General features: G+C 42.2%; 1 protein-coding gene across 1 annotated transcript; it reads right to left on the bottom strand.

The window, feature by feature from the left end:
- Nucleotides 1-285: 285 nt before the first annotated feature.
- On the bottom strand, nucleotides 286-16100 carry SRGN (serglycin). The gene is made up of 3 exons (XM_015816677.1): nucleotides 15975-16100; nucleotides 3663-3801; nucleotides 286-607 (listed from the first exon to the last, which is right to left on the bottom strand). The coding sequence occupies exons 1-3, from the start codon at nucleotides 16045-16047 to the stop codon at nucleotides 403-405; spliced, it is 417 nt and encodes a 138-aa protein (XP_015672163.1). The 5' UTR covers nucleotides 16048-16100; the 3' UTR covers nucleotides 286-402.
- Nucleotides 16101-25450: the final 9350 nt, after the last annotated feature.

The raw sequence follows: 25450 nt of genomic DNA, 5'->3' as shown, positions 1-25450 counted from the left end.
TAGCATTCCATCCCTTAGTACAGGGGTAGGCAACCTCAGCTCTTTTAAGACTCATGGACTTCAACTCCCAGAATTCCTGAGTCAGCTATGCTGACTCAGGAATTCTGGGAGTTGAAGTCCATGAGTCATAAAAGAGCCGAGGTTGCCTACCCCTGCCTTAGTATGATTGATTCCTGCATGATTATTTTGAATTTAGTTTAACTGTTCTGCTTTGTTTGCTTCTGTTTTTCAGATAATAGATAATAGAATAATAGATTTTATCAAAGAAAAGCACTAAACATTTTAAGATATCCATGGTTAGCTGTAATATTTTATAACATATATGTGCCTGGTCTAGGGTATACATTTCGTCAAAACCTATGATAGGTTAAAAAGAAAGTTTACATTGAGGCATAACATAAATCACAGTATGTTTTCATGAGGAAATAAGCCTTCATTTGATAGCTTAAGCTTCAGATTCACATTTGGTTGGTTCACGAAATCAGACACACTGGGCTCTTCCATATCATACTCAAAACCCGATCCTGTCTCAGGATCAGCTTCGTTGCCAGATCCTTCTTCGTCTCCAGAAAATGGCAAAGTACTGGGTTGGTCTTGAAGTATCTCTCTGAAATACATATTTTTAAAAACAATCATTAAGTCTTAGCTACAGTGTTTAGATTTTCTTTATTCCCTAGCTGGAAATAGGTAATGTATAATGTATAAAAAAGATGTCTGGTCCATCTGTTTGTTTATTTTTTAAAAAAACTGGCAAATTTATATGCAGAGCAAACAAAAATAAAATATGCATTTTTCTGTTAGTTGTTATGGTTTTTCTCTAGCCTCTTTCAGATAGTCGGTACAGTTTAGCGATCCACACCTTTTGTTTTTGCAGATGCACCCTCAAGTGCTTTGGAGAATAGGTTGATCCACTATTAGTTGTTATCATTATTAGCTATTAGTTGAAGATTTGATTTCCATCATCCCCAGCCAGTATGGCCAAAGGCTGATTCAGATAAACAAGACTAAAACTCACACTGCTTTGTAACAAAAGCACACATGCACCCTTTATATTTTATACATAAAACACTAACTGCACAAACTTTCATAAACAACACACATACCTCCAAGGTTTTCTGGTTCCCTCCCTATCATTCAGAGCTGGCCAACTAAAATGTTAAAAGTAAGGAATGAGGGAACAAATGAAAACAGAGCACACCTGATTTTTAAAAATATTTAGAAATAAGGGGTTAAATCAAAGCATCGGCTCCAAAAGCATGAGGGAGAAAGAAAAGGATTGAAAATGTAGTAAGAGGACCTATTCTTTGTACTTATGCAGAGCTGTTGCTGTAAAATAGATGACGCACAAGATAAATCAGAATTCAACCACATGAGAAAAATGTCAGTTTCACCTTTCCTTGAATCAAAAGCCACATGAGAGATACAAGCTTCTAGATCAGTGGTTCTCAACCTTTTTAATGCCGTGACCCCAACCGGTCGTAAGTCGAGGACTAAACCGGTCGTAAGTCGAGGACTAAACCGGTCGTAAGTTGAGGACTACTCAACCGGTCGTAAGTCGAGGACTTTCCCTGCCCGGGAGCGCCGCACATGCGTGGTTCCGCCCCCTGCGCCGGCCGAGGCGTAGCTGGCAAGCGGCAGAGACGGAGCAGGCCGACCACCAGCTGGCCCAGCCCAGGGAGGTAAGGCACCCACCGGAAAAGGGGAAAAAAATGGCGGACAAAAAAAATGACGGACAGCCTTGCTTGGCGACCCCCATGAAATGGTCGATCGACCCCAAATGGGGTCCCGACCCACAGGTTGAAAACCACTGTTCTAGATCAGTGTTTCTCAACCTTGACAATTTTAAGGCATGTGGACTTCAACTCCCAGAAATCCACAGCCGTGGATTTCTGGGAGTTGAAGTCCACATGCCTTAAAATTGTCAAGGTTGAGAAACACTGTTCTAGATCCTCTAATGCAGGGGTAGGCAACCTTGGCTCTTTTATGACTCGTGGACTTCAACTCCCAGAATTCCTGAGCCAGCATGGCTCAGCTTGGAAACTCTCCCTTTCCCCTCAGCATGGCTGGCTCAGGAATTCTGGGAGTTGAAGTCCACGAGTCATAAAAGAGCCAAGATTGCCTACCCCTGCTCTAATGCAAATGGGCCTCATTGAGAGCCAGTCCCTTCATCTAGTCTCCATCTCTCAATGAGATGTGCTTGCATTGGTCGGCTGGAATCCTGTGTCTTTCACAAGGCTTTTCCTGATCAGGAAAAAAAAAAAAAGCTTTGCCCAATGAATCCGTATTTGTTAAAAAGGTACTGCCAGGAAAAAAAATATAAGATCACATATACAGATAGTTCTTTACTTACAATCCGCCACTTAGCAATCATTTGAAGTTACAATGGACCCTCGAAAAGCTACTTGCAACCCTACTTCAAAGTTACATCAACTTCCCTCTCATAGTCACATGGCTGCATTTTGGACACTTGGCAATCAGCCCATATTTACAGCCGTTTGCAACCACCCATGGGCATGTGACCACAATATATCATATTTTTGTCAGTTTTTAACTTCCAGTTTCTGGCAAAAACAGGCCCATAGCAAACAGTGGGTTTGCTTAATGACCAGTGCAAAAAAGTCATAACTGGTGACCCACTTTACAACCATCAGGACATATGACCATAATTGCCAGGCTCTGTTACGGTCTTAAGTCAAGGATTATCTGTATTTTTAAAGTTCAGGTTATGAAGACACAGGTCGTTACAACTTGCATTCTACCAATTTATATATTGCTAAATATTACCGCATGTTATTTTGTAACATCACTGCTGGCAGTATTAATTGATTGGTTTTATTTACTTCAAGTAGTTAGCTGCCTCAGTCACCCAGGCGACTTTAGGCAGTGTAAAGAAAAAAACAGGATGAAAAACAGAAATATGTGAATATATGTCTTCTATTATGTTATAAATATATGATTTTTGCATAAAGGTCCTGAAAATATCACAAATTATTTACTTATTTATTTATAAATTTATCTGCCACCCCTCTCGTCACAAGCTGATTTTGGGCGGCTAGACCAGGGGTAGGCAACCCAAAACACTCAAAGAGCCACTTGGACCCATTTCCCACCGAAAACAAAACACTGGGAGCCGCAAAACCCTTTTGATATCTAAAATGAAGATAACACTGCATATATCCTTTTTTACCTTACTATAGGTGTGTGGGTGGGTGTGTTTATATATATATATGACTCATGGACTTCAACTCTCAGAATTCCTGAGTCAACATAGCTGGGCTAGCTATCTCTCTCCTGCTCTTCCTGCTTCCTGTTTCCTGCTTCCTGCAGAGACGCAGCCAAGGCAGGAGCCCCGCCCAGTAAGCTTGTCAGCTGATCGAACAGGGTGAGGCTACTCTCTTTTACACACACACACACAGAGAGAGAGAGAGAGAGAGAGAGAGAGAGAGAAGGCAAGCGCAAGCGCAAGCACCTCTCTCTGTTTCTGTCTCTGTCTCTGTCTCTGTCTCTCTCTGCAAATGGCAGAGGAGGCTGGGAGCTGCAGGGGAAGGCTCAAAGAGCCGCAGGTTGCCGACCTGTGGGCTAGACCATTTTGCTTGCTTAGACCATTTTCAAGATTCTAAAAGACAACGAAGAACCACCCATGAAGGTTTATTTTATCTTACCGTGTGGGGTTTTCCTCAAAGAGGATCTTCTCATTCTCCTCTGTCATGACAAAACTTGGTCCCTTTTCTTCAATGCAATTGGCAGAATTGGCATCAGGTTTACATCGGACCCACATGTACCGGCCTTTCTGAGGAGCTCCTGGTGAAAAATGGTAGAATGTGTTGAAATCAAGTTTTATAACCTATTAAACATTACTAGGACAGCTTTGTAATGTTGGTATTGGAACAGCATTGCCGGTTCAGTATACCCATCATACTCTGCAAAAATAACAACAGAAAACTCTGTAAACCGTGATAACCTTTGTCAAAACCTGAGGACAGGCAACTTGAGATATCCTTTATGTATTTAATTATTTAATTAATCAATTTAGAGGCCACCCAGACCTCTAAAGATGGCGTGCCATTGGAAAAGCAAGGGAACCAATTTTTAAAAAAGTGAAAACAATTGTGCATGTCAGGAAAAAGAGAAATATTTAATTAAATTAAAGTTCCAGAGGAGCTGGAGACATACTTCCCCAGGTTCTGGGGGATCAGGTGGGTTTTTAGTGCTTTTTTGAACAATATCAGGCTGGGAGACAGAGGGATTCCTGGGGAGATGCTGCTTCATGGGTCCCAATAGATGGCACTATTTGATTGAAGGGAACACCACACTGCCTATCTTACAGGGCAGGCAGAAATTATCAGATAGAGAGTCCCTCAAATACCCAAGCCAAAATGGTTTTCCTTTCAGAAGAAAATTCTTGCCAAGGGGTTTAAAATTTAATATTACATTTTAAAACATCTCAGTCAAGAGAGACTAATTAGGAACAATAAACCTAAATATGGAGTCTGATAATAGGCAGCTTACTCAGCAAATATTTTGTCCCTTTTTTATAGATTACTAGCTTATTGAAAAAAATATTGAAAAAACTGGTATAAAGGTATAAACTGAAACAAATTTATAAGTAATAAATGAGCAATTTTCTCCAAACTGTAGGATTCCAGATAAATGGGAAAATATTCCTAAATTTCCATTGGTTACATTCATTCAAAATTCTCAGAACTAAAATCTAGATGCATCTGGTGGGCCCAAAACTGGGAAAGGCTATGTAATGATGGTTTGTCATAAAAGCCTAACAGTTGAAAATGGGTAGCAAGTACCTGAACACAATGCCTAACACTCTAGAACTGTCAAGTAGAAACTCATGTTGTACCAATATAATCTTAACACCACTGATAATTTGAAAAATCTTTCAGCCATAAAATCTATCATAGGAAGTTCTTCTCTAATTTAACATAATAAGAGAATAAAAGAGTTGGAAGGGACCTCGGAGATCTTCTAGTCCAGTGATGATGAACCTTTTAGAGACCGAGTGCCCAAAAACCGGCCCCTCCCCGCCAAACTCAAAAAATTTGCAGCATTCCAAAGAGGAATTGTAAGGCCTTTGGGAGAGTGTGCTGAGCAAGACTCAAAGGAAGGCTGAGAAATACAAGGCTTACAATTATATCAGACGTTCTAGCAAATAGTGTTCAGGTTGAGGTAGGAGGACATATTAGTTTTTAGTCCACCTCCCAAACCAGGTGCTTTCCAGATGTGTTGAAGTAACTTCATCATTGCTAGCAAGCACCGGGTTGAAGAAAGTTGCAAACATCATCCTTTTCAAACGGTATAACAGGCCTGGCCAACCTTGATATAAAAACTCAACCCATTTCCTTTCTCTCACCACAACATAGATAACTAAGTTTCCATGACATGGCTGAGTCAATCATCTCCCCTAGTTAAGTGACTCACTTCACATCTAGGCACACAATCAGGAATCGCCATATCAATGGAGAGGAATCATTTTCAAAAGTTTCAGAATGTGAATTTCTGCAAATTCCAGTATGAATGAACTTCATAGGGCTTCTGGGATAGGTTGAAAAAAGTTCCTGGTATTTATGTTCCCACCACAAGAGCAGAACTGGAAGGTCGTGCCAATGTACAGTTTAGCTGTGGTGTAATTGACACACCGCAAAGCTATCATTCATTCATGCATCCATCCGTCCGTCCGTCCGTCCGTCCATCCGTTCGTTCGTTCACTTTCAGATCTTTTAAGAGAAATTACAAAGCTCGTTTAATGGCTTTGCAGTATGAAGATTGCAAGTGTCCAGTCCTGTGGAATAAGAGGGCATTTTTACTGTTGCTAGTTCTGAACAAAGGATGGGTGAAATCATCTCTCCCAAAAATCAGCTTGGGTTAAGCCATTTGTACCATAAAGATGCCCACACTGATTGAAACCTTGATGTCACTATAAACGTCACTGGAATTCTTTTGCAATGGCTTACAGAATACAGAATGGAATACAGTTGGAAGGGACGTTGGAGGTCTTCTAGTCTAACCCCCTGCCCAAGCAGAAGATCCTATACGATTCCAGACAAATGGTTGTCCAATCTCTTATTAAAAACCTCCACTGATGAAGCACCACAACTTCTGGAGGCAAATGGTTCCATTAATTAATTGTTCTCACTGACAGGTTGAATCTCTCTTTGATAAGTTTCCATTTGTTACTTCTTGTCCTGCCCTTGGTTGCTTTGGAGAATAGATTGTCTCCCTCTTCTTTGTGACAATGTCACAAATATTGGAACACTGCTATCATGTCACCCCTTCTCTTCATTAAACTAGATATACGCAGTTCCTGCAACTGTTCATAAACTTTCTTTTGACAAGAAGCCCATTTATCAGAGATCTGCCTCCTTGGATGCCTACTGACTTCAGCTTCCAGTTCTAATCTTGTAAAGGCAAGGCTGACACCTTGTCACCGTTTCAAACTGCCAGAAGTGAAAGGCAATTATTTCCCAGATTTTGGGAACTGAAAAACCTGATGGGATAAATGGGATAGAATGACTTAAAAGTCAGCACATACAAAAGTACAGGTAGTTCTCTTCTAATGGCTACAATTGGGATCAGGCTTGTTGTTGTAAGTCATAAAGTGAAATGTCATTGACCACACCGATTTAACGCTGGTAATTCCTGCAGTCCCCATTGTGGTCATTAACAATCACAAGTTGTTAAGCACGTATCCACTTCAATCCAAACCGTTCCAGGCTTGTTCCTTCCCAGCCCTTCAGTAAGCTAAGGGTCTGCCTCCAACTCCTCCCCTCATCTCCCTCCATCTCTGGCAGCCCTGCACTCTGCCATGTGGGGTGGCAAGCACCCCAGAACCACATGGCTCTGGGGCTATTTGCAATGCCCTGGGAAGCCTCAGCCACCCCAGTAAGCATTCATTCACCCAGCTGTTTTCTCTTCCAGTTCCCTGCACCAACGTTTTGCCTTTTGTGCCCAGTCACCGTCACCAAAACAGAAACATCTCACTGTTTTTGCTGTCTCCTTTTTGGACTCAGCTTCTCCATCAAACATTTCCTATATGTGGCTCTCAGAGTTTTTGCAAAGGTGCAACATCTTTGTAAAGCATTCCGATGGCAGTGCAGCTTTACAAAGAAAGCCCAGGTAAAAAGTCAGGGCAGGGAATTGTTGGAAGAAAAGTCTTCATCATGGTTCATCCAAGCTGGGAATAAACATGGCAACTGCTTTGGGAAGAAGGTTGTAGTTTATTGGAGAGGAGAGCCAGACAGGAAGATGGTTCTGGCAGCAAGAGAAGTGAAAAAAGGACTGAACACATGTAGGGCATAGGTTTTTATACCCTCTGAAGCCTTTTGTTTGGAGTTATTTCCTGTTCCTGTTTTGAGGCTATTTCCTGTGTCATGTATTCTGACCTGAGTTTGGGTGTGCCCTTTTTGCCTTTGTGAGTTAATCCTACCATGTCCTGTCCCAGGTGGGGTATGCAGATTTTAGGTCTTTGTCTTCCTAATTTCTTAGCTTCAACTTTCCTGATGGTTTACATCTGCATCTCTATAGAGCTGGTTTCTGCTTGGGGGAGGGAGACCTGGGGCTATTAAGAAAACTGGGCATGCTTTCCTGCTTTTTTAAGATCCTTTGAGGAAATATATTTTTCTGCCCTTTTAATGTTTCCTTCTCTGGGGGGCTGACTTCCCACAGAATGGAAGTGAAGGCAGCTGGGTGAATGAATGCTTGCTGGGGTAGCTGAAGCTTATGAGGCATAGCAAGCAGCCCCAGAATCGGTGGTTGCCACCCCATAAGTCAGGATGTAGGGTGGCCAAAGGGCATAGACAAGGGGAGATGAGGAGCGGGAGAGGGAATTGAAGCCTCCTGCAGTTATAAGTATGGCCAGGCTGCTAGGCACCCAAATTTTGATCATGTGACTTGGGGGGGGCAATGCAATGGCCATAACTTGGAGCATGGTCATAATTCCATTTTTTCAGCATGGTTGTAGCTTTGAATGGTCACTGAATGAATGATGATAAGTCAAGGACTACCTGTAACAACAACTGGAAATAGAAGTTTTTTTTTCTCAGTCAATTTTTTTTCCTCCTGTGCAAATCCAGATGTTCTCATCATGGTAAATTAGAAAAGGGGAAGTTAAGAGAGTCTTTTTGTACAGCCAAGTAATGGATCATACAAGAGAGATACAGTGGTTAGCACACTGGCCTTGGATCATGGTAGCTTAGGTCAAACTCTGTTTCCGATTACTTTAAGCCAGTTGTTCTTTCTTATTTTAATCACTTCTACAGTAATTATTACAGGTACAGTAGTTGTAGGCCGAGGACTACCTGTAATAATTACTGTAGAAGTGATTAAAATTGGCTTAAAATAATCAACGAAAGTTGTTGACTTACAACCACAACTGAGCCCAAAGTTTCTGTTGCTGAGCGAAACATTAAGTGTTAAGTGAATTTTGCCCCATTTTACGACCTTTCTTGCCACAGTTGTTAAGTGAATCACTGCAATTGTTAAATCAGTAACATGGTTGTTAAGTGAATCTGCCTTTCCCATTGACTTGCTTGTCAGAAGGCCGCAAAAGGTGGTCATATAACCCCCTAGATAGAACATTGCAACCGTCACAAATATGAGTCCTTTGCTAAGCGTCTGAATTTTGATCATGTGACCATGGGGATGCTGTAACAGTCGTAAGTGTGAAAATGGTCATAAGTCACTTTTTTCAATGCTGTTGTAACTTCAAACGGTCACTATACAAACTGTTGTAAGTCGAGAACTACCTGCATTATGGGGAGCCAAGTCATCTGTCCTAAAATCTCTTACTCGTGTTCTTCTATTTGACGTAAGGTGGATTGTTCATAATTCTGTCATAACTTAAGTTTCAATTAATGACATCATAACAATGAACAGGTAGAGCTGAAATACCATTTCTTTGTGAACACGGGAGGTGTTATTCTCACATTTACCCCAAAACACAAACCTGGTAAATCAAGAAATGCACAAACCTGCAAGGATCCTGGGACAGTTTTTTATGAAGAAAGGAGAAGTGAGTAAACTGCACTTCGTTTTGTATTAATTTAGGTTGGTGAAGAGCTAGAAGAGAGACGAAACTAAAAACTAAGTGAACTGTGTGTGACAAGGAATTTGTACAGCTTCTTTACAATTTCTCAGCAAATAAATTATTGCTAATTATTAGTGGGCCACACATCTAAATCATAACATTATAATGGGAGTAGATCCTGGCTTAGTAAGCTAGAAAAAGGTGGGATACAATAGACAACAACACCATCAGATGGATCTGTAGCTGGCTGACAAACCATACTCAGCAAGTAGTCCTCAACGGCAATACATCCACATGGAGAGAAGTAAGCTGTGGGGCACTATAAGGCTCGTTCTTAGACCCAGTACTCTTCAATATCTTCATTAATGACTTAGATGAGGGAAGACAAGGGGAACTCATCAAATTTGCAGATGACACTAAACTGGCAGGAATAGCCAACACCCCATAAGACAAACTCAGGATCCAAAAAGATCTTGACAGACTTGAACAATGGGCCCTAGCCATCAAAATGAATTTTAATGTGGAGAAGAGCAAAGTTTTACATTTAGGCAGGAAAAATCAAAGGTACAAGTACAGATTAGGCGAGACCTGGCTCAAAAACAGTAACTGTGAGAAGGACCTTGGAGTCCAGCAGTGTGCAGCAGCAGCCAGAAAAGCTAATGCAATCCTGGGTTGCATAAACAGAGGCATAGAATCAAGATCACACAAAGTATTAGTACCGCTTTATAAAACCCTAGTAAGACCACACCTGGAATACTGCAAGCAGTTTTGGTCACCATACTACAAAAAAGATGTTGAGAGTTCAGAGAAGAGCAACTAAAATGATCAAAGGCCTGGAGACTAAAACATAGGAAGAATGGCTGCAGGACTTGGGTTTGGCTAGTCTAAAGAAAAGAAGAAACAGGGGCGACATGATAGCAATATTCCAGTATTTGAGGGGCTACCACCAAGAAGAGGGGGTCACGTTATTCTCCAAAGCACCAGAGGGCAGGACAAGAAACAATGGTTGCAAACTGAACAAAGAGAGAAGCAACCTGGAATTAAGGAGAAACTTCCTAACAGTGAGGACAATTAACCAGTGGAACAGCTTGTCTCCAGAAATCGTGGGCGCTTCATCACTGGAGATTTTTAAACAGACGCTAGACAGTCACTTGTCTGAGATGGTTTAGGTTCTCCTACTCGAGCAAGGGGCTGGACTAGAAGACCTCCAAGATCCCTTCCAGCTCTATTTTATTCTAAATGAAAAGAAATGAGAATCACTACAAAGCCTTCTCAGATCAGCCCCTCCATTTAAAGCAGTGGTTCTCAACCTTTTTAATGCCGCGACCCCAACCGGTCGTAAGTCGAGGACTAAACCGGTCGTAAGTCGAGGACTAAACCGGTCGTAAGTCAAGGACTACCCAACCGGTCGTAAGTCGAGGACTTTCCCTGCCCGGGAGCACCGCGCATGCGTGGTTCCGCCCCCTGCGCCGGCCGAGGCGTAGCTGGCAAGCGGCAGAGACGGAGCAGGCCGACCACCAGCTGGCCCAGCCCAAGGGAGGTAAGGCACCCACCGGAAAAGGGGGAAAAAAATGGCAGACAAAAAGAATGGCAGACAGCTTTGCTTGGCGACCCCCATGAAATGGTCGATCGACCCCAAATGGGGTCCCGACCCACAGGTTGAGAACCACTGATTTAAAGGGCAACAGTTCAAGTTTCTCTAGAGAGCTTCCATAGAAGTCTATTTTGCCTGGAGAGGACGTGAGGTGGAATGTTCAGTAATGTGGAAGGCCTTGGTTGGGATATAGGCTATCTTGATGTAGCACACACCCAAGCGCAGGCGATGGGGATATTTAGCAGAAAAAAAAGATGATGGGAAAAGGACAACTCAACTTTTTCAATCTGTTGTCCATCAGGCATGCAACTATAATTCCAAACACACCTCCCATCTCCAGAGTATCAGACTGGAGAGACCCTATCCCTATCCCCTAATGCCCCCCACCCACCCAGCCACCCCTCTTAGTTAATTAGGAACATGGTACATTCTTACATCTGCTTATCAGTTGTGGGAAACCGTGGCTGCAGATGTTTCCTTGATATTTGATGATTTAAGTGACTGAATCATTTAAATCATTTAACCCCTTTTCTTTTTTTAGACTAACCACATTCCCTTGAAGCTTTTTCTTCTTCTATTTCTGAACAGAAAGAAGCATTTGAACTCATGCTGAACAATTTACAGACTTAATCTTTCATTCCTCTCTCAGAAATTATTAGTTGGTTATAGAGCAGACTTTTTAGCAGTGTTCGGTCTTCATTGCTGTTTTTACCCCAGTCTTACTGAGCTTTTATGATAGCATCTTTCTGTTACATTTCCTTCAGTTTGCAATATTAAATGATTTTCCTATTCTTCTGAGAATCACCAGGCTTCTTGTCAATAAAACAAAACTAAGGAAAACCATTGGAAGTTGATCTATTTGATTAAAACTATTAATCCATATTTTCAACCATATCTCCAGAAAACTCATTTATACTAGCTTTGAAGGATAATTTTTGTCATAAGTACTAGCTGATTAAGAACCCAAATGGATGACGCTGGCTCCCCAACCTGCAGGATCTTACATCATTTGTCTTTCTTCAGCAGCAGCCTAATTGTAAACGTGAAGGAAGTTACAAAATAGAGTTGGGCTATGCCTGTCTTTCAAACTGACAGAGAGCAGGAGAGGTATGCTGGATTAACACTCTTGTATCAAAAGCCATTCTCAGGGCTTTTCAACCTTTTCACCCATTGTACCACTTTTAGGATATGGCAATATCCGAGTACCACCAGTCACCTAGCAAGGGGTCAAAAACTTGATGACCAAAAAAAAAGGAAAAAGGAAAAAAGTGATAAAATGCAGGTAGTCCTTGACTTACAACAGTTCGCTTAATGACTGTTCGAAGTTACAATGGCACTGAAAAAAGTGCCTCCCAAGCCACAGCCGAGCAAGACACCTGCCTGCCCACCCAGCGGCGCTCTTCCTCCTGTTCGAGGTTTTCATTGTTGTGAGCATTTCTGTTGGGGATTGGCAGCGGAGGTGGGATGGGGGGATGTTTGGTTTTTATTCCCCCTGTCTGCTGGATGGTTGCAGCAGGTTTTGGTCACTTCACATGACCCTGAGACACTGTGACCATCATAAATATGAATCAGTTGCCAAGCATCTGAATGTAAATCACAAGACCCTGGAGATGCTGCAACATTCCAGCTGATCGGCGCTTCTTCTGGGCTCAGCAGAAGCGCCAGGATCAGCGCCGAGCTCCAACTGGAGCCTGGCGCTGATCCTGGCGCTTCCACTGAGCCCTGACAGCCCTGTAGCTCCAGTCATTTCTCGCTCAGACTTCTGTGGTGCTGCCACCGGTTCAGCTCATTTCCCCTCCCCCGCTACCACTTTTCTAGGATGGTCGCGTACCACCTGCCAGGTGCCAATGTACCACAGGTGGTACCCGTACCCCTGGTTGAAAAGCCCTGCTCTAGAGTGGAGTGACTTGAATACAAAATGGCACATTATGATATTATATATGAGAGAGACAACATAAGAACATACTTAATTGCATACTGCACCGTATACAATTAAATAAATCAAACTCATAATTAAATTCGCTCAACAGTGAAAGTGTAACTCAAAGATTTGCTGCATCAGAAATTTATTTAATACCAGAAGTATCAATAAGATTGGTACAAAAGAGAAAAATTTGGACAGTGTGGTAGCCTTTTTCATATTTAATACTGGGTGTCTTTCTTCAGGGTTTCAGCCAGTCAACCATGCCCTATTCTGTCCAACTCCCCCCCCCCCACAACATTAATCAGTCTTCCACACTTACTATTTATTGAGTGACTTTGGACCTAGTCATTTCTAGCATTGTGTAGCATCACTCAGCTATTTTCTCATAGACACAGATCCCTGATGGAGACTTCATCTCCAATAGAAAAGAATATCTATTGCTAAGAGTTGAATTGTGGAATTCTTGGTACTCTCCGAGCTTAGTTGTTCTCTTGTAGACACTTCAACTAGGTAACAGAATCAGTCATGCGCAAGCAAATATCCAAGCTCAAAAAGCACCAGGAATTCTAGGCTTTATCTCATCAGGATAATATAAATTACAATAGTTGAGTAATGCTATAAATCAGTGATGGCGAACCTTTTAGAGACCGAGTGCCCAAAAACCACCTTCCCACCCTGTCCCCGCTCCGCCGTGCCCGCTGGTCCACCCACCTCCTCCACAGCCCACCACAGATCACCCAGGCAGCCCAGCAGCGCCATGGTGGCCACGCCCTCCACCCATGCCCTGCAGCATCATCTGCACGCGATGGGGTGCAAGGGCAGAGTCTTGTCCCCACTTCCCGGCTACCATGTCCTTGGCTGCGCAGCATTGTGTGGGCCGTGCCTGGGGGCAACTCTCCTGCTCGTGAGGGGGCCGTGGGAGGAGGCGGGGCTGGGGCGACGTGCATGTGCCCACAGAGAGGGCTCCGAGTGCCGCCTCTGGCACGCGTGCCATAGGTTCGCCACCACTGCTATAAATCACTCATGAACAAATGGCCTTGAAATTCCCTCCCTGGATTGCTCTTTAAGGGTGATTGTTCGTGATAATTTTGCACATGGTATGACCTTACTCTTGTCACTGTCCTATGTCCAGAAGCATCCCTGACTGAGCAGAGAAAGATCAGCATTTTAAAAATGAGGATGGGGATAGAAAATATGATATATCGGGATAATTTGTGATTTGTCTTTCAGCTTTTGAACATTGTACTCCTATATCCAGCAGGAATTTAGCTCACTGGAAGTGGAAGTTTTGTTCTGAGCAAAAGCATCCTGTGTGGTAACCTGTAAAGAACAGAGACCTCAATTGCTTCACACTTACATCAATTTCCTTTTGCATCACAAGACAAACCTAATGTTCTAACAGAAAAAAAAAGTAATGCCCTTTTCAAATATCTTGCTAGGATGCCAAGGGAGCTGCTAATGTTGTTTCTTAAAAGGTGCCAAGCAGAAAGAAGAAGCAGGGAGAAAAATGGGTCCTAAACTGTGATTAAGGGAGCATGATTGCCTGCTAAAAGCCTAACGTGTAACTTCCCAGTGTACTCAGAGTTATAATTAAGTCCCAAAACAAATCACCATTTGTAAGCCAATAGCAAACACTGGCTTAAAAATCAGCTTTATTCTTGATAACCATTGTAACACAAGTCTGTTCCTAGTTGGTTTGTCTTTCCTCACAAGGGGAAGTGTGAAGCCATATCAAACTGGCTATGTAGAGTTGCATTTTTCATCTAATATGGTTTATTGCACCACAACCCAGGCCAATTCCACAGGGTGTAGAATGATAATAATGAACCAGAAAAGTGTATCACACTGCTGCCATCTAGCAGACATAAGGAGTTTTGCAGCCCAGATATCCAAGAACTAAAAATGGATAATGTCATATTTTTTTCCAATTATCATTTTGAATTTTTCTCTACATAACTGGCACAAAACAAATGTCTTTGGAACGGAACTAGCAGATCAATCTTTACAGCTTTATTGGATTGTTGCCTTAGACTGCAGCAGCTAGTTCAACGTAAATCATATTAAATTCTGAGTAAACACATCCCAAAGGAGGTTTTCCAAAAGGCAACTGGACTTTCTTAGTGTTTTTTCCTTGAAAACATTTCACTTCTCATCCAAGAAGCTTCTTCAGTTCTGTTTGGATGGTGGGGGAAACCATCCCTACCATTCAGTCAGAACTGAAGATGCTTCTTGGATGAGAAACAAAAAATTTGCAAAGAAAAAACCAAGAAAGTCCAGTTGCCTTTTAGAAAAGCATCTTTGGGACAACCACGACCTGGATGATTGAGAATCTCCATAGACAACTGAGTAAACATATATATAATTGGCGTGTCCAGTACATTCTTGGTTCTGGATACATATATAAATTTAAAGTGCACTCAAGTAGTGTCACATTACACTGCTTTTTGAATTTAACTTCTGTATTTTATCACGTGCATCGTATTTTAAGGTACAGTTGCCAATTGTAACAGAATATGCACAGAATTTTTTTTGTAATGGTAAAGCTGTATGCTTTACTCCTTCCAAATTTGTGTAGTTAGTTCTGTAATCCGTCTTCCAGAGATTATAATTTGGGGGGGGGGGTTTAAAACTTTTTATTATTATTACCTTAATATTGTTTGTATTACTACTTGCAGGAAAATAGAATCCTCTTTAAGACAATCATATTTTAATTGCATAAGGAACTGTACCTTTTTACTCAGCTGTTGCTCCCAACGTTTATGATTAAAGCACCTTCCCACTATAAAATGGAACAAAACCCCAATCCACCTCCACCTCCATTGCTGCTATAGACTCTGCATGGAATATGGTGAGCTGCTACGGCACCCCTACAGACACTGATCATAAATGAGGGTGGGACAGTTTCCTCATCCTGCTCAAAAACAGAAGAGCTCTTGAAAACATTTAAAGACAGAACAACAAATAGAAATATTAAACGCCAACAGAATCATAAAGAAACACTCCAAGACTCTGTTTATGTTCCTTTAACAAATTCATTTTTTGTTGCTCTTATTAAGCTTCGGGGATTATGCCTTTATGTCTGAAGAATGCGCATCTTTTTTTAAAATTTTTTTTTAAAAAACGTGGGAATGGCTATCCCACCTTTCAGTCCACTCTAGTTACGAACCTCCCCATTCCTACTTGGAGAAGGGATATGGCTGTCACTTTCTAAGCGTAATCTCCAGGGAGATGAACATCTTCCGCCAGAGCCCAAAATTTTGGAGCTATTCTCCTCCTCATTTCTTTGGATGTAAGCCCATCTGTACTCCATTGGTGCCTATTCCTGAATCAACATGTACAGAATTGCCGTGCAAATCTCGTATTTGTTAACACATCATATCAAGGAGATTAGGAAAAAGAACAGCCACCGGAAATTTTACCTTGTCCCGGGCATCCCAGAAAGAGGATTATACCAAGAGCCACAAAGATCCTCCCAATAGGTTTGACAAGCATCTCCAGTTTGGCTTGGGCAGCTCCACGCTCTGCCAACCGTCCCTGCTGATGTGGAAATGAAACAGGGGCCGGCCAGGGGCTGCCTTTACAAAAGGTTTCCAAACCCCAAACCCAGCCCTTTCCTTGCATCACAACTTCCTGAACTCAGAAAAGAGACACCTCCACTAACAAAACCTAGACCCTAATTCTACGCTCTTGGTCTAGTTGCTACAGGAAACCAGTGTTTCCTCTGCAAATAAAGAGTAGAAGGTCTACTCAGAGTAAAATCTTACCAGGTTCAATGTTACTCCCGAAGAACAAGGGCGATTTGCAGTGTTGGTTTCATTTTTTGGGGAGAAAAAAAATCATTTACAACTGAATTTGGTATACATTGGCTTACGTAATATGAGAAATGTAGCAGTTAAAACATTTTGGAAGTCCTGCCCTACCAGCAGCCGAATTTCTATGGACAGTATTTATTAGAAGTTAAAGCTATCATTCCTTATCATAAATTTATCCATGTCAGAATACATTAAAATAAAGTAACACATATTAATATAAAATTACACTAGCATGACATACAGGTAGTCCACGAGTCATAAAAGAGCCAAGGTTGACTAACCCTGATCTAAATGGAGCCTGTGCCTGTCCATTATGGTCACAAGTCATGAGAGTTGTTAAGCAAATGCCCTATGCCAGGGGTAGGCAACCTTGGCTCTTTTATGACTTGTGGCCTTCAATACCCAGCATTCCTGAACCAGCCATGCTGACTCAGGAATTCTGGGAGTTGAAGTCCACAAGTCATAAAAGAGCCACGGTTGCCTACTCCTGCCCTGTGTCCTTGCGATCACCTCACTTAATGATCCTTTACCCCTGCTGTCCCTGATGCACTCATTAAGTGACTACACAGGTTGTTAATCAGAGCACAAGGTGTGTGTAACTCATACATCAATACTGTCTCTGAGTTCGTCTCCTAAATCCTTGGAAATAGTGTGAAGAGGACTTGTAACCGGTTTTCCTTCTGCCATACAAAAATTCTGAGAAGAAAGAGCAAGTGTTATAGGTTCTGACACAGCGGAATCCACTCCCTGCCATATCATTTTTGCACCCATGATGTTGAGCCATCAATAATGAACTTTGGTTTCCTGGTCATGGGAATGCAAAGGCCTGCTTTCAAACCAGTACACACTTTATGTGGATCCTGTGACCCAAACTGGTAACAAACAAACCCCACATTTTTATAAAGAAATATTTTTTATTATTGATTCAATTTGTGGATGCCTAACTCCACAGCTACTCTGAGTGATTTACAGTTTAGAAAATTGAAAAGAAGATGCATCAGACAAAAAGGATATAGATCACCAGAAGTCAAACCCAAGGGGCTCAACCACCATCCTAACCTGGAAGAAAATCCTAGCCTTTAACCATTGGCAGAAAATTGGAAGCATGGAAGAAGTATGGACCTCCAGAGTAATACCACTGTGCATGTTCTTTAATCTTCTACAGATATTGCCATGGGCTTCTTCTTCCATCTCAGCTCTTTCATTTATCCCTCAAATTATGAAACAAGGCTTGATGAAGACAGTTTCAGAGTTTACTGTTCTTATTGATACGAGGCTGAAATTCAGCTTACCAATACATTATAGCAGTGATGGCGAACCTTTTAGAGACCGAGTGCCCAAACTGCAACCCAAAACCCACTTATGTATCACAAAGTGCCAGGGCCGCATCAGCATTGTGGTGCCCTCAAGGGGGGCAGGGGGGCGTGGCCCACTGGGTGGGCGTGGCTGCGGTGGTCACGGCAGACTGAGTGGGCGTGGCTGGGGTAGGCGTGGCTACCTTGATGTTGCTCGTGGGGGGGGATGCCTGTAGGGGCTGGGCAGGATGGGGGAGATCCAGGGGGTCTCTGGTGGGTGGGGCGGTGGGCAGGAGGCTCGTCCTGTGGGGGGGTAGGGCGGGGTTGCCATTGCTGCAGGGCAAGGCGAGGCAGGGGTGGCTGCTGCCTGACACCATCAGCCCCCGCACATAGAAGCCAGCGAGCGCATGGAGGCCTGCTCTACCACCTCTACTGGAGCTTGCTAGCCAGCTGCTTCGCTTCCTTTGTGCTGGGTGGGGCTGCCACTCCAGGCGCAAGCTGGTGGCAGTGGCGGCGGCAGGTGTGCCCACAGAGAGGGCTCTGAGTGCCACCTCTGGCACGCGTGCCATAGGTTTGCCATCACTCCATTATAGCATTCATGTGCATATCATTAGCTATAAAAGAATTGCTTCAGAAAAGATGGCCTTCAAACCATCTGCTATTGTAGCTGGACCTCTCTGCCTTTGTCACTTCAAATGAAGACATAACTGCATCAATGCAATTCTCACTTTACCATCATCGGAGAAGCATGCCTGCATCTCTGGAGGGACAGCTGTTTTCTTGATCAAGGAGGAAAAACAAACAACCAATCATCGGTAGTCCTTGGCTTACAGCCACAACTGGGATCCGAATATCTGTTGCTAAGCAAGGCAATTGTTAAGCGAATCATGTCCAGTTTTATGACCTATTTTGCCAGAGTTTTTAAGCAAATCACTGCAGTTGTTAAGCAAATCCGACTGTCAACGCTGCTAACATCGGATGTTCTTACTTTGACCACAGATGAAAATGCAGCCATTTTCTCTATGCTTTTAGAATTAGTTGGTGCTGGGAGGGGGGATTGGGATAAGAGTTCAGTTAGTCATAATAATAATAACTCTGCTGTGGGAATCCAAGGACAAACTGGGTCCTGAGCTGATAACGTTTTGGCGGGCTGGAGAGCTGGGGAGAAAGCCCGCCCTTCAAACTAATTGGGGAATGTGATTTATGACTGTTTATTGGGGGTGGGAATTGTACTTTGTTACTTTGTATCCAGGGGAGGGGAATTTAGCTTTTGGGTTCAACTATGTAGTGCCGATACTTTGTTTCCCGAATAAAAGATTCTTTAAGGTAAACAACGCCTCGAAGTTCTTTTGAAGGGTTTCATCTGTCGGAACCATGACACCGACTTTGCTTATCGGAAACCAGCTGGGAAGGCTGCCAATGGTGATCACGTGACCCTGGCATGCTGCAACCGTTGTAAATACATGCCAGTTGCCATTCATCTGAATTTTGATCATGTGACCATGGGGAATGCTGCAGTGGTTGTAAGTGTGAGGAACGGTGGTCATAAGTCACTTTTTTCAGTGCTGTTGTAACTTTCAACAGTCACTAAACAAATGATTGTAAATCAAGAACTACCTGTACATAAGTGATGGGAACATTACAGATATGTCCAAGGAATCCTCCAAACATTTGTAAAGCCTGTCAATCATGTGCTCTGCTACTGATGAAACTTAGGCAGGGTGCATATCAAGCTTCTCTGTGTATTATTATCTCTTTTTTTGAAATTGACATTTTATTCTTCCTGGAGCAAAAATCTGGTGTTTGAATTTTCCATTGTATTCTGGCCTTCTGCTAGGATTAGGGTCGAGGTTAAGTTTAGGGTTAGGATTTTTTTTAAAATAACATTCTTAATATTTAGCAAACAGCATGTTGTCTGGGTTCATGTATTTAAACAGCAATGAATAATAATTAATTATCATAAACAATATGTTAATCACTCAATAGTCTTCTTACTAATGTATATTCAATGTCACATATCACATTCCTTTCTCTCTAACTCGTTTATCTAGCCACTGATAAAAATTATCACATATTCTAAAATACGCTGAGTCTCCTTTCTCTTTTATCTTTAGTGTCAATCTGTCCATTTCTTGGGTGCATATAATCTTATGTGTGTTGCAGCTGAGAGCAGAAGTGTCTTGTTCTAAGTTCTGGGCAAAGTTTTCAATCTTTTTAGCATCGTTGGGTTGCCTTTGGTAAATGGGATTCTGTGACTGGTGTGTTCACAAGGGCAACGTCAATGTGTTTTCAGAGCATGGACAGAGTATCTACCAGCTCAGAAAAGATGAAAGCAGCCTATTCTAACAGACACTTATATAGAAAAAAACAGCTCATGTGTCTTTATGGTTCTAGGCCAGCAGTTTGAAAAGCATTCATTGGAAAAATTGATATCATTGTCGAAAGAACATTTTGTGTAACATAAAGGAAGTTGTGCTCAGCAGTGTGCATGCCACAGAGTCATTCTACCCAGTTTATTTCCTATTGATGCTCTTTCTCACCTTCTTAATCTAACAGTTGTTAACAAAATAGGAAGTGATAATTACAGTAGTCCTTGACTTATAAACATTCAGTTAGGGCAGGGGTTTTCAAACTTGGCCTTTTTATGACTTGTGGACTTCAATTCCCAGAATTCCTCAGCCAGGCACGCTGGCTGAGGAATTCTGGGAGTTGAAGTCCACAAGTCTTAAAGTTGCCAAGTTTGAAGACCTCTGGTCTAAACAATGTGAGTATGCACACAGGTAGCTTACATCAGTGGTGGGATTCAAATATGTGAACAACCGGTTCTCTGTGGGGATGCTGCTTCCAGAAGTCCGTTCTGGGCCTGGGCAACAAAAAATTAGCTATCAGTTCTGCCGAAGTGGTACGAACTGGCTGAATCCCACCACTGGCTTATATCCTTTTCTTTTTAGGAAAACTGTAAAAGTTTGGAGTGAAGGGAGACAGACCTGGATCCTCCAAAAAGTGACTGTGGGCTACAGTGATGTTTGCTATAACACTGATGGAAAGACTTCTGCCTGATTTGGTTTCCTCTCTAATTCAGCGCTGAAAATTGTTTATTCTAAATATTTTATTGTCCCATCTGGCCTGTGACATATTACAATTGCTAAGGGGTTGACTGAGAAGGGAAAGTGAAATTAACATGTTTCCACTCTTTGAATGGTTAAAAGATGATAAACAATTTTGCTATCCATGTTCAAGTTGGGAGGAAAAACAGGATTGCATTCTAAGTTTATAAGGTTTTCCTATCTGGCACCATCTTAACTACTGTCTAAATCAGGGGTAGGCAACCTTGGCTCTTTTATGACTTGTGGAATTCTGGGAGTTGAAGTCCACGAGTCATAAAAGAGCCAAGGTTGCCTACCCCTGGTCTAAATCAACTGGCAACTTTAAGGCTTGTGGACTTCAACTCCCAGTTCGGCATTTAACACAATCATTCCCCAGCATCTAGTAGACAAACTGGGCCTTTTAGGCTTAAACACTCCTTTGTGCAACTGGAGTCTTAAATTTTCTTACCAACAGGCCCCAATATGTGCGAGTTGGAACAAATACCTCTAATACCATTTTCTTGAGCACAGGTTCTCCTCAGGGCTGTGTCTTAAGTCCACTGCTGTTCACCCTGTTGACCCATGACTGTTGTGATAGGTTTGCCACCAACCATATTGTGAAGTTTGCAGATGATACAACAGTAGTGGGCCTTATTCAGGATGACAAAGTGGAAGGTTACCGCAAGGAGGTTGAAGGGTTGGTGAACTGGTGTAAGGAAAACAGCCTAGTTTTGAATACCGGAAAAACCAAAGAGATCATTGTTGATTTCAGAAAAGGCAGGCACAGCCACACTTCTTCTCTGTGCATAAATGATTCACCTGTGGAGATGGTTACCAGCATCAAATTTCTGGGTGTGCAGCTAACGAGTAGGTTGGCTTGGTCGCTCAACAGTGAGAAACTGGTGAAGCGGGCACAGCAGCGCCTGCATTTTCTGCGCCGCATGAGAAAAGCACATCTTCCTTCCCCTGTCCTGACCACTTTCTACAGGGGGACGATCGAGAGCATCCTGTCATACAGCATCACAGTCTGGTTTGGAGGCCTCACTGCTTCAGACAGAAAGGCGGTGCAGAGAGTGGTGAGAATGGCCGAAAAGATCATTGGCAGTTCCCTCCCTCCCATCCAGGACATAGCACAGAAGCGCTGCTTGAGCAGGGTCCGTAAGATTATCTGGGACACTACACATCCTCTTCACAACCTGTTTTCCTTGTTACCTTCTGGGAGGAGGCTTCGTGGTATCCGAAGCAGGACTTCCAGATTCAGCTATAGTTTCATTCCATACAGCATTAACCTTGTGAACTCTCAAGCTTCCTCCTTCCGTTATATATTCAAGATGGACAATATTTAATATTTATTGCTACGTATATGTAGGGATGTGGGTCTATACATATGTTGTTCATAGTATGTTTAGGTGTGTGTCATGTATGTGTTTCACTTTGAGAGCGGGCAACTAAATTTTATTTTTGATGTGTGCCATTGTGCCCACAGTATAAAAATGTCAATAAAGGTTATCTTATCTCTTGCTAGGGTTTTTTCTAGGAATCGGATAACACAATATACTGTACTTTTTTCTTATGGAGTATTTAAACTGCTTGTCCCAATCTCTCCATAACTAACATATTTCTTAATACATCCAAACCATTCTTGTTCAGCAAGCTGTTCTTTCAAAGGAAATTGAACCCTGGCTAAAGGCCCCCCAGAAGTCTCAGGTAAAGAGCCTGTTCAGGTAAAATTACATTATTCAGCAAGAAGAGAAAAATGTGATTTGCCGAATAAAGCAGAATCTGTACTCTGTAATTACCTTAATTGACACATCCACAAATTAAATTATATATTGTATCCAGTACATAACACCATAGCCTAATGGGTCATTGTCTGCACAAAAGCTGACAATTGCAAACGGCGAAGGTTTAAGAGACATCTTATCCCTCCATTGCTTCCTCCTTCCAAATAATGCAGGCACGTTCCAGGAACTTTTGCTATGTGTAAAACCATTTGTCTGGAATGTAATAGGGTCTCCTGCCTTAACCTGGGAATTGGATTAGGTGACCTCCAAGGTTCCTTCCAGCCCTATGATTCTATTATTTTTTTCCCAAGAATTGTAACACAACATTTGTGATTAGCCTGTGGTTTGACTTTAACAAAATGCATTAGCATCTCTGGTGCACTGCATTTATCAGAGGTCAATATTGTTAAGTTCAATAGAAAGTACTTAATAGAAATAAAATGTTACCATTACCCACTGTAATTTTTTACTGATTTAAGCATAAACCTTAGGACAAGAAATAAAACGAGTCCTTTAAAAAGATTTGAAAGAGCTGCTTCTATGGATGCACATTGAGGTCTGCTTTCAAAATAGCTGCCAGGCAAAATCTGATATGAGTATTGATGATAATAAATGACTCCTTCGAAGAAACGGTCTTGCTGGTTTAACAGTAATCTTTTCATAAGTTTAAGACTGCCTCTCTTTGCCCTAACCTAACCCCTTCTTCAGAGTCTAATTCTGTAGCACTTCCACCCCAAGCCATTTCTAATTCTAGACCCTTCTTTAATCCATTAATTTGGAGCTGACCCGGAGCAATCTTTCATCTTGAAATGCAGAAAACAAATAACTCTGAAATGCAGGAAATACACAATAAGGAAATACAGGAAATACACAATAAGGAAATCGATGCTGCAACTCTGTAGAAGACTGTCAAAGTCAGGCCATCAGCATTTCATCTCCTGAGTTAGTGCCAATCCCACTATAGCAAAAATTCCCTCCTCTATATGCCCCCCCCAGGAAATAAAATACATTCTAATGGATCCTCAATCTAAGTTCATGTTTTTAGTGTGTTTATGAAGTTCTTTGGTGGTTTGCAAAACAGAAACAACAACTGAGCCTTTGCTATCCAAGGAAACTTCCCAGCTACCAAGTGACCATTCGTCCATGCACGCATCTCCATGCCACCAAGAAGCGGGGATCAACCCATTCTCCAAAGCACCTGAAGGCAGGACAAGAAGCAACGGATGGAAACTTAACGAAGAGAGAAGCGAATCTGGAATTAAGGAGAAATTTCCTAACAGCGAGAAACAATCAGTGGAACAGCCTGCCTCCAAAAGTTGTGAGTGCTCCTTCACCAGAGACTTTTAAGAAGAGATTGGACAGCCATTTGTCCAGAATAGTACAGGGACTCCTGCTTCAGCAGGAGTTTGGACTAGAAGACCTCCAAGGTCCCTTCGAACTCTTGTTATTGAGTTATTCCGTTAAAATAATGAAATGATATTTAATGGTAAAATGGTAGCACCTGGGCAACTTTCAAACTAGCTATTTTCCTAATAGTTATAATTATGTTGGCATGTTGATACTGCAGATAGGTTGGAGGGTGGGAGCATAAGACCTAAGGAATTGAACGCCAACAAATTATAGGAAAAGCTGGCACAAAATGGGTGGGTGGGAAGGAAAGTGTCATGGCTTCCTTTAGTCAAGAAGCTGGAGTTGGGATGAGACACAAAGGACCATCGATATGGGAACAGAGACTGCCCACAAGCTCTGCAAGGTCATTATGATTTAAAATGAAAAAAAATATATCAAAACACATAAAAGATGAGTTGGGGGGTGGGTATTTCAAATAGGCCCAAGCAGAGTCAGAAAAGAAGTAACTCAGTTGGCCGAAACAACACACATTGTGTGATGAGACCAGACCGGGGGCCCCGTTTCTAAAGTGTAGGGAATGAGTCTTACCACAACATGGCATTACTTCTTATTCCTTCTTGGAAAGCCGTAATTATTATGACTAGAAAATATCATATTATGATGATGAGAAGTGTTGTTGGAGACGTTTGGCCATTTTTTTGCAGCCTTAGAGTCCCACCTGACAATCATTGCTGATTCTTTTGAGACAGAAGACAGAAACTGTGTTGATCAGCTGTCCACTTAACATAGCACAAAAACAAATACCAGCCCAGGAAAAAAGAAGAAACTAAAGAGTTCAGCTTCCTCCAGGCATAGGACAAGGCTGTCTTCTCAAATTTTGTCCATCTACTGTGGGTGTTGCCATTCTGCCCAGATGCTAAGGGTGGTCACCAGCAATTGCCAGATCCTGAGGTTGAAACTCAAGCACTTTGGCCACCTAATGAGAAGGAAGGACTCACTGGAGAAGAGCCTAATGCTGGGAAAGATTGAGGGCAATAGAAGAAGGGGATGACAGAGAATGAGGTGGCTGGATGGAGTCACTGAAGCAGTAGGCGTGAATTTAAATGGACTCCAGAAGATGGTAGAGGACAGGAAGGCCTGGAGGAGCGTTGTCCATGGGGTCACGATGGGTCGGACATGACTTCGCAACTAACTCAGGGGCTGCCACAAAGAAGAGGGAGTCAAGCTATTTTCCAAGGTGCCTGAAGGCAGGACAAGAAGCAACGGGTGGAAACTAAGCAAGGAGAGAAGCAACCTAGAACTAAGGAGAAACTTCCTGACAGTTAGAACAATTAACCAGTGGAACAACCTGCCTCCAGAAGTGGTGAATGCTCCAACACTGGAAGTTTTTAAGAAGAGACTGAACAGCCATTTGTCCGAAATGGTATAGGGTTTCCTGCCTGAGCAGGGGGTTGGACTAGATGACCTCCAAGGTCCCTTCCAACTTTATTATTATTATTATTATTATTATTATTATTATTATTATTATTATTATTATTATTATTATTATTATTATTATTATTATTATT

The sequence above is a fragment of the Protobothrops mucrosquamatus genome, unplaced genomic scaffold, assembly GCF_001527695.2.
Source record: "Protobothrops mucrosquamatus isolate PMUCROS unplaced genomic scaffold, P.Mucros_1.0 scaffold479, whole genome shotgun sequence".
Lineage (NCBI taxonomy): Eukaryota > Metazoa > Chordata > Lepidosauria > Squamata > Viperidae > Protobothrops > Protobothrops mucrosquamatus.
Note: the sequence above shows the minus strand (reverse complement) of the source record. Positions and strands in the feature narration are given on the sequence as shown.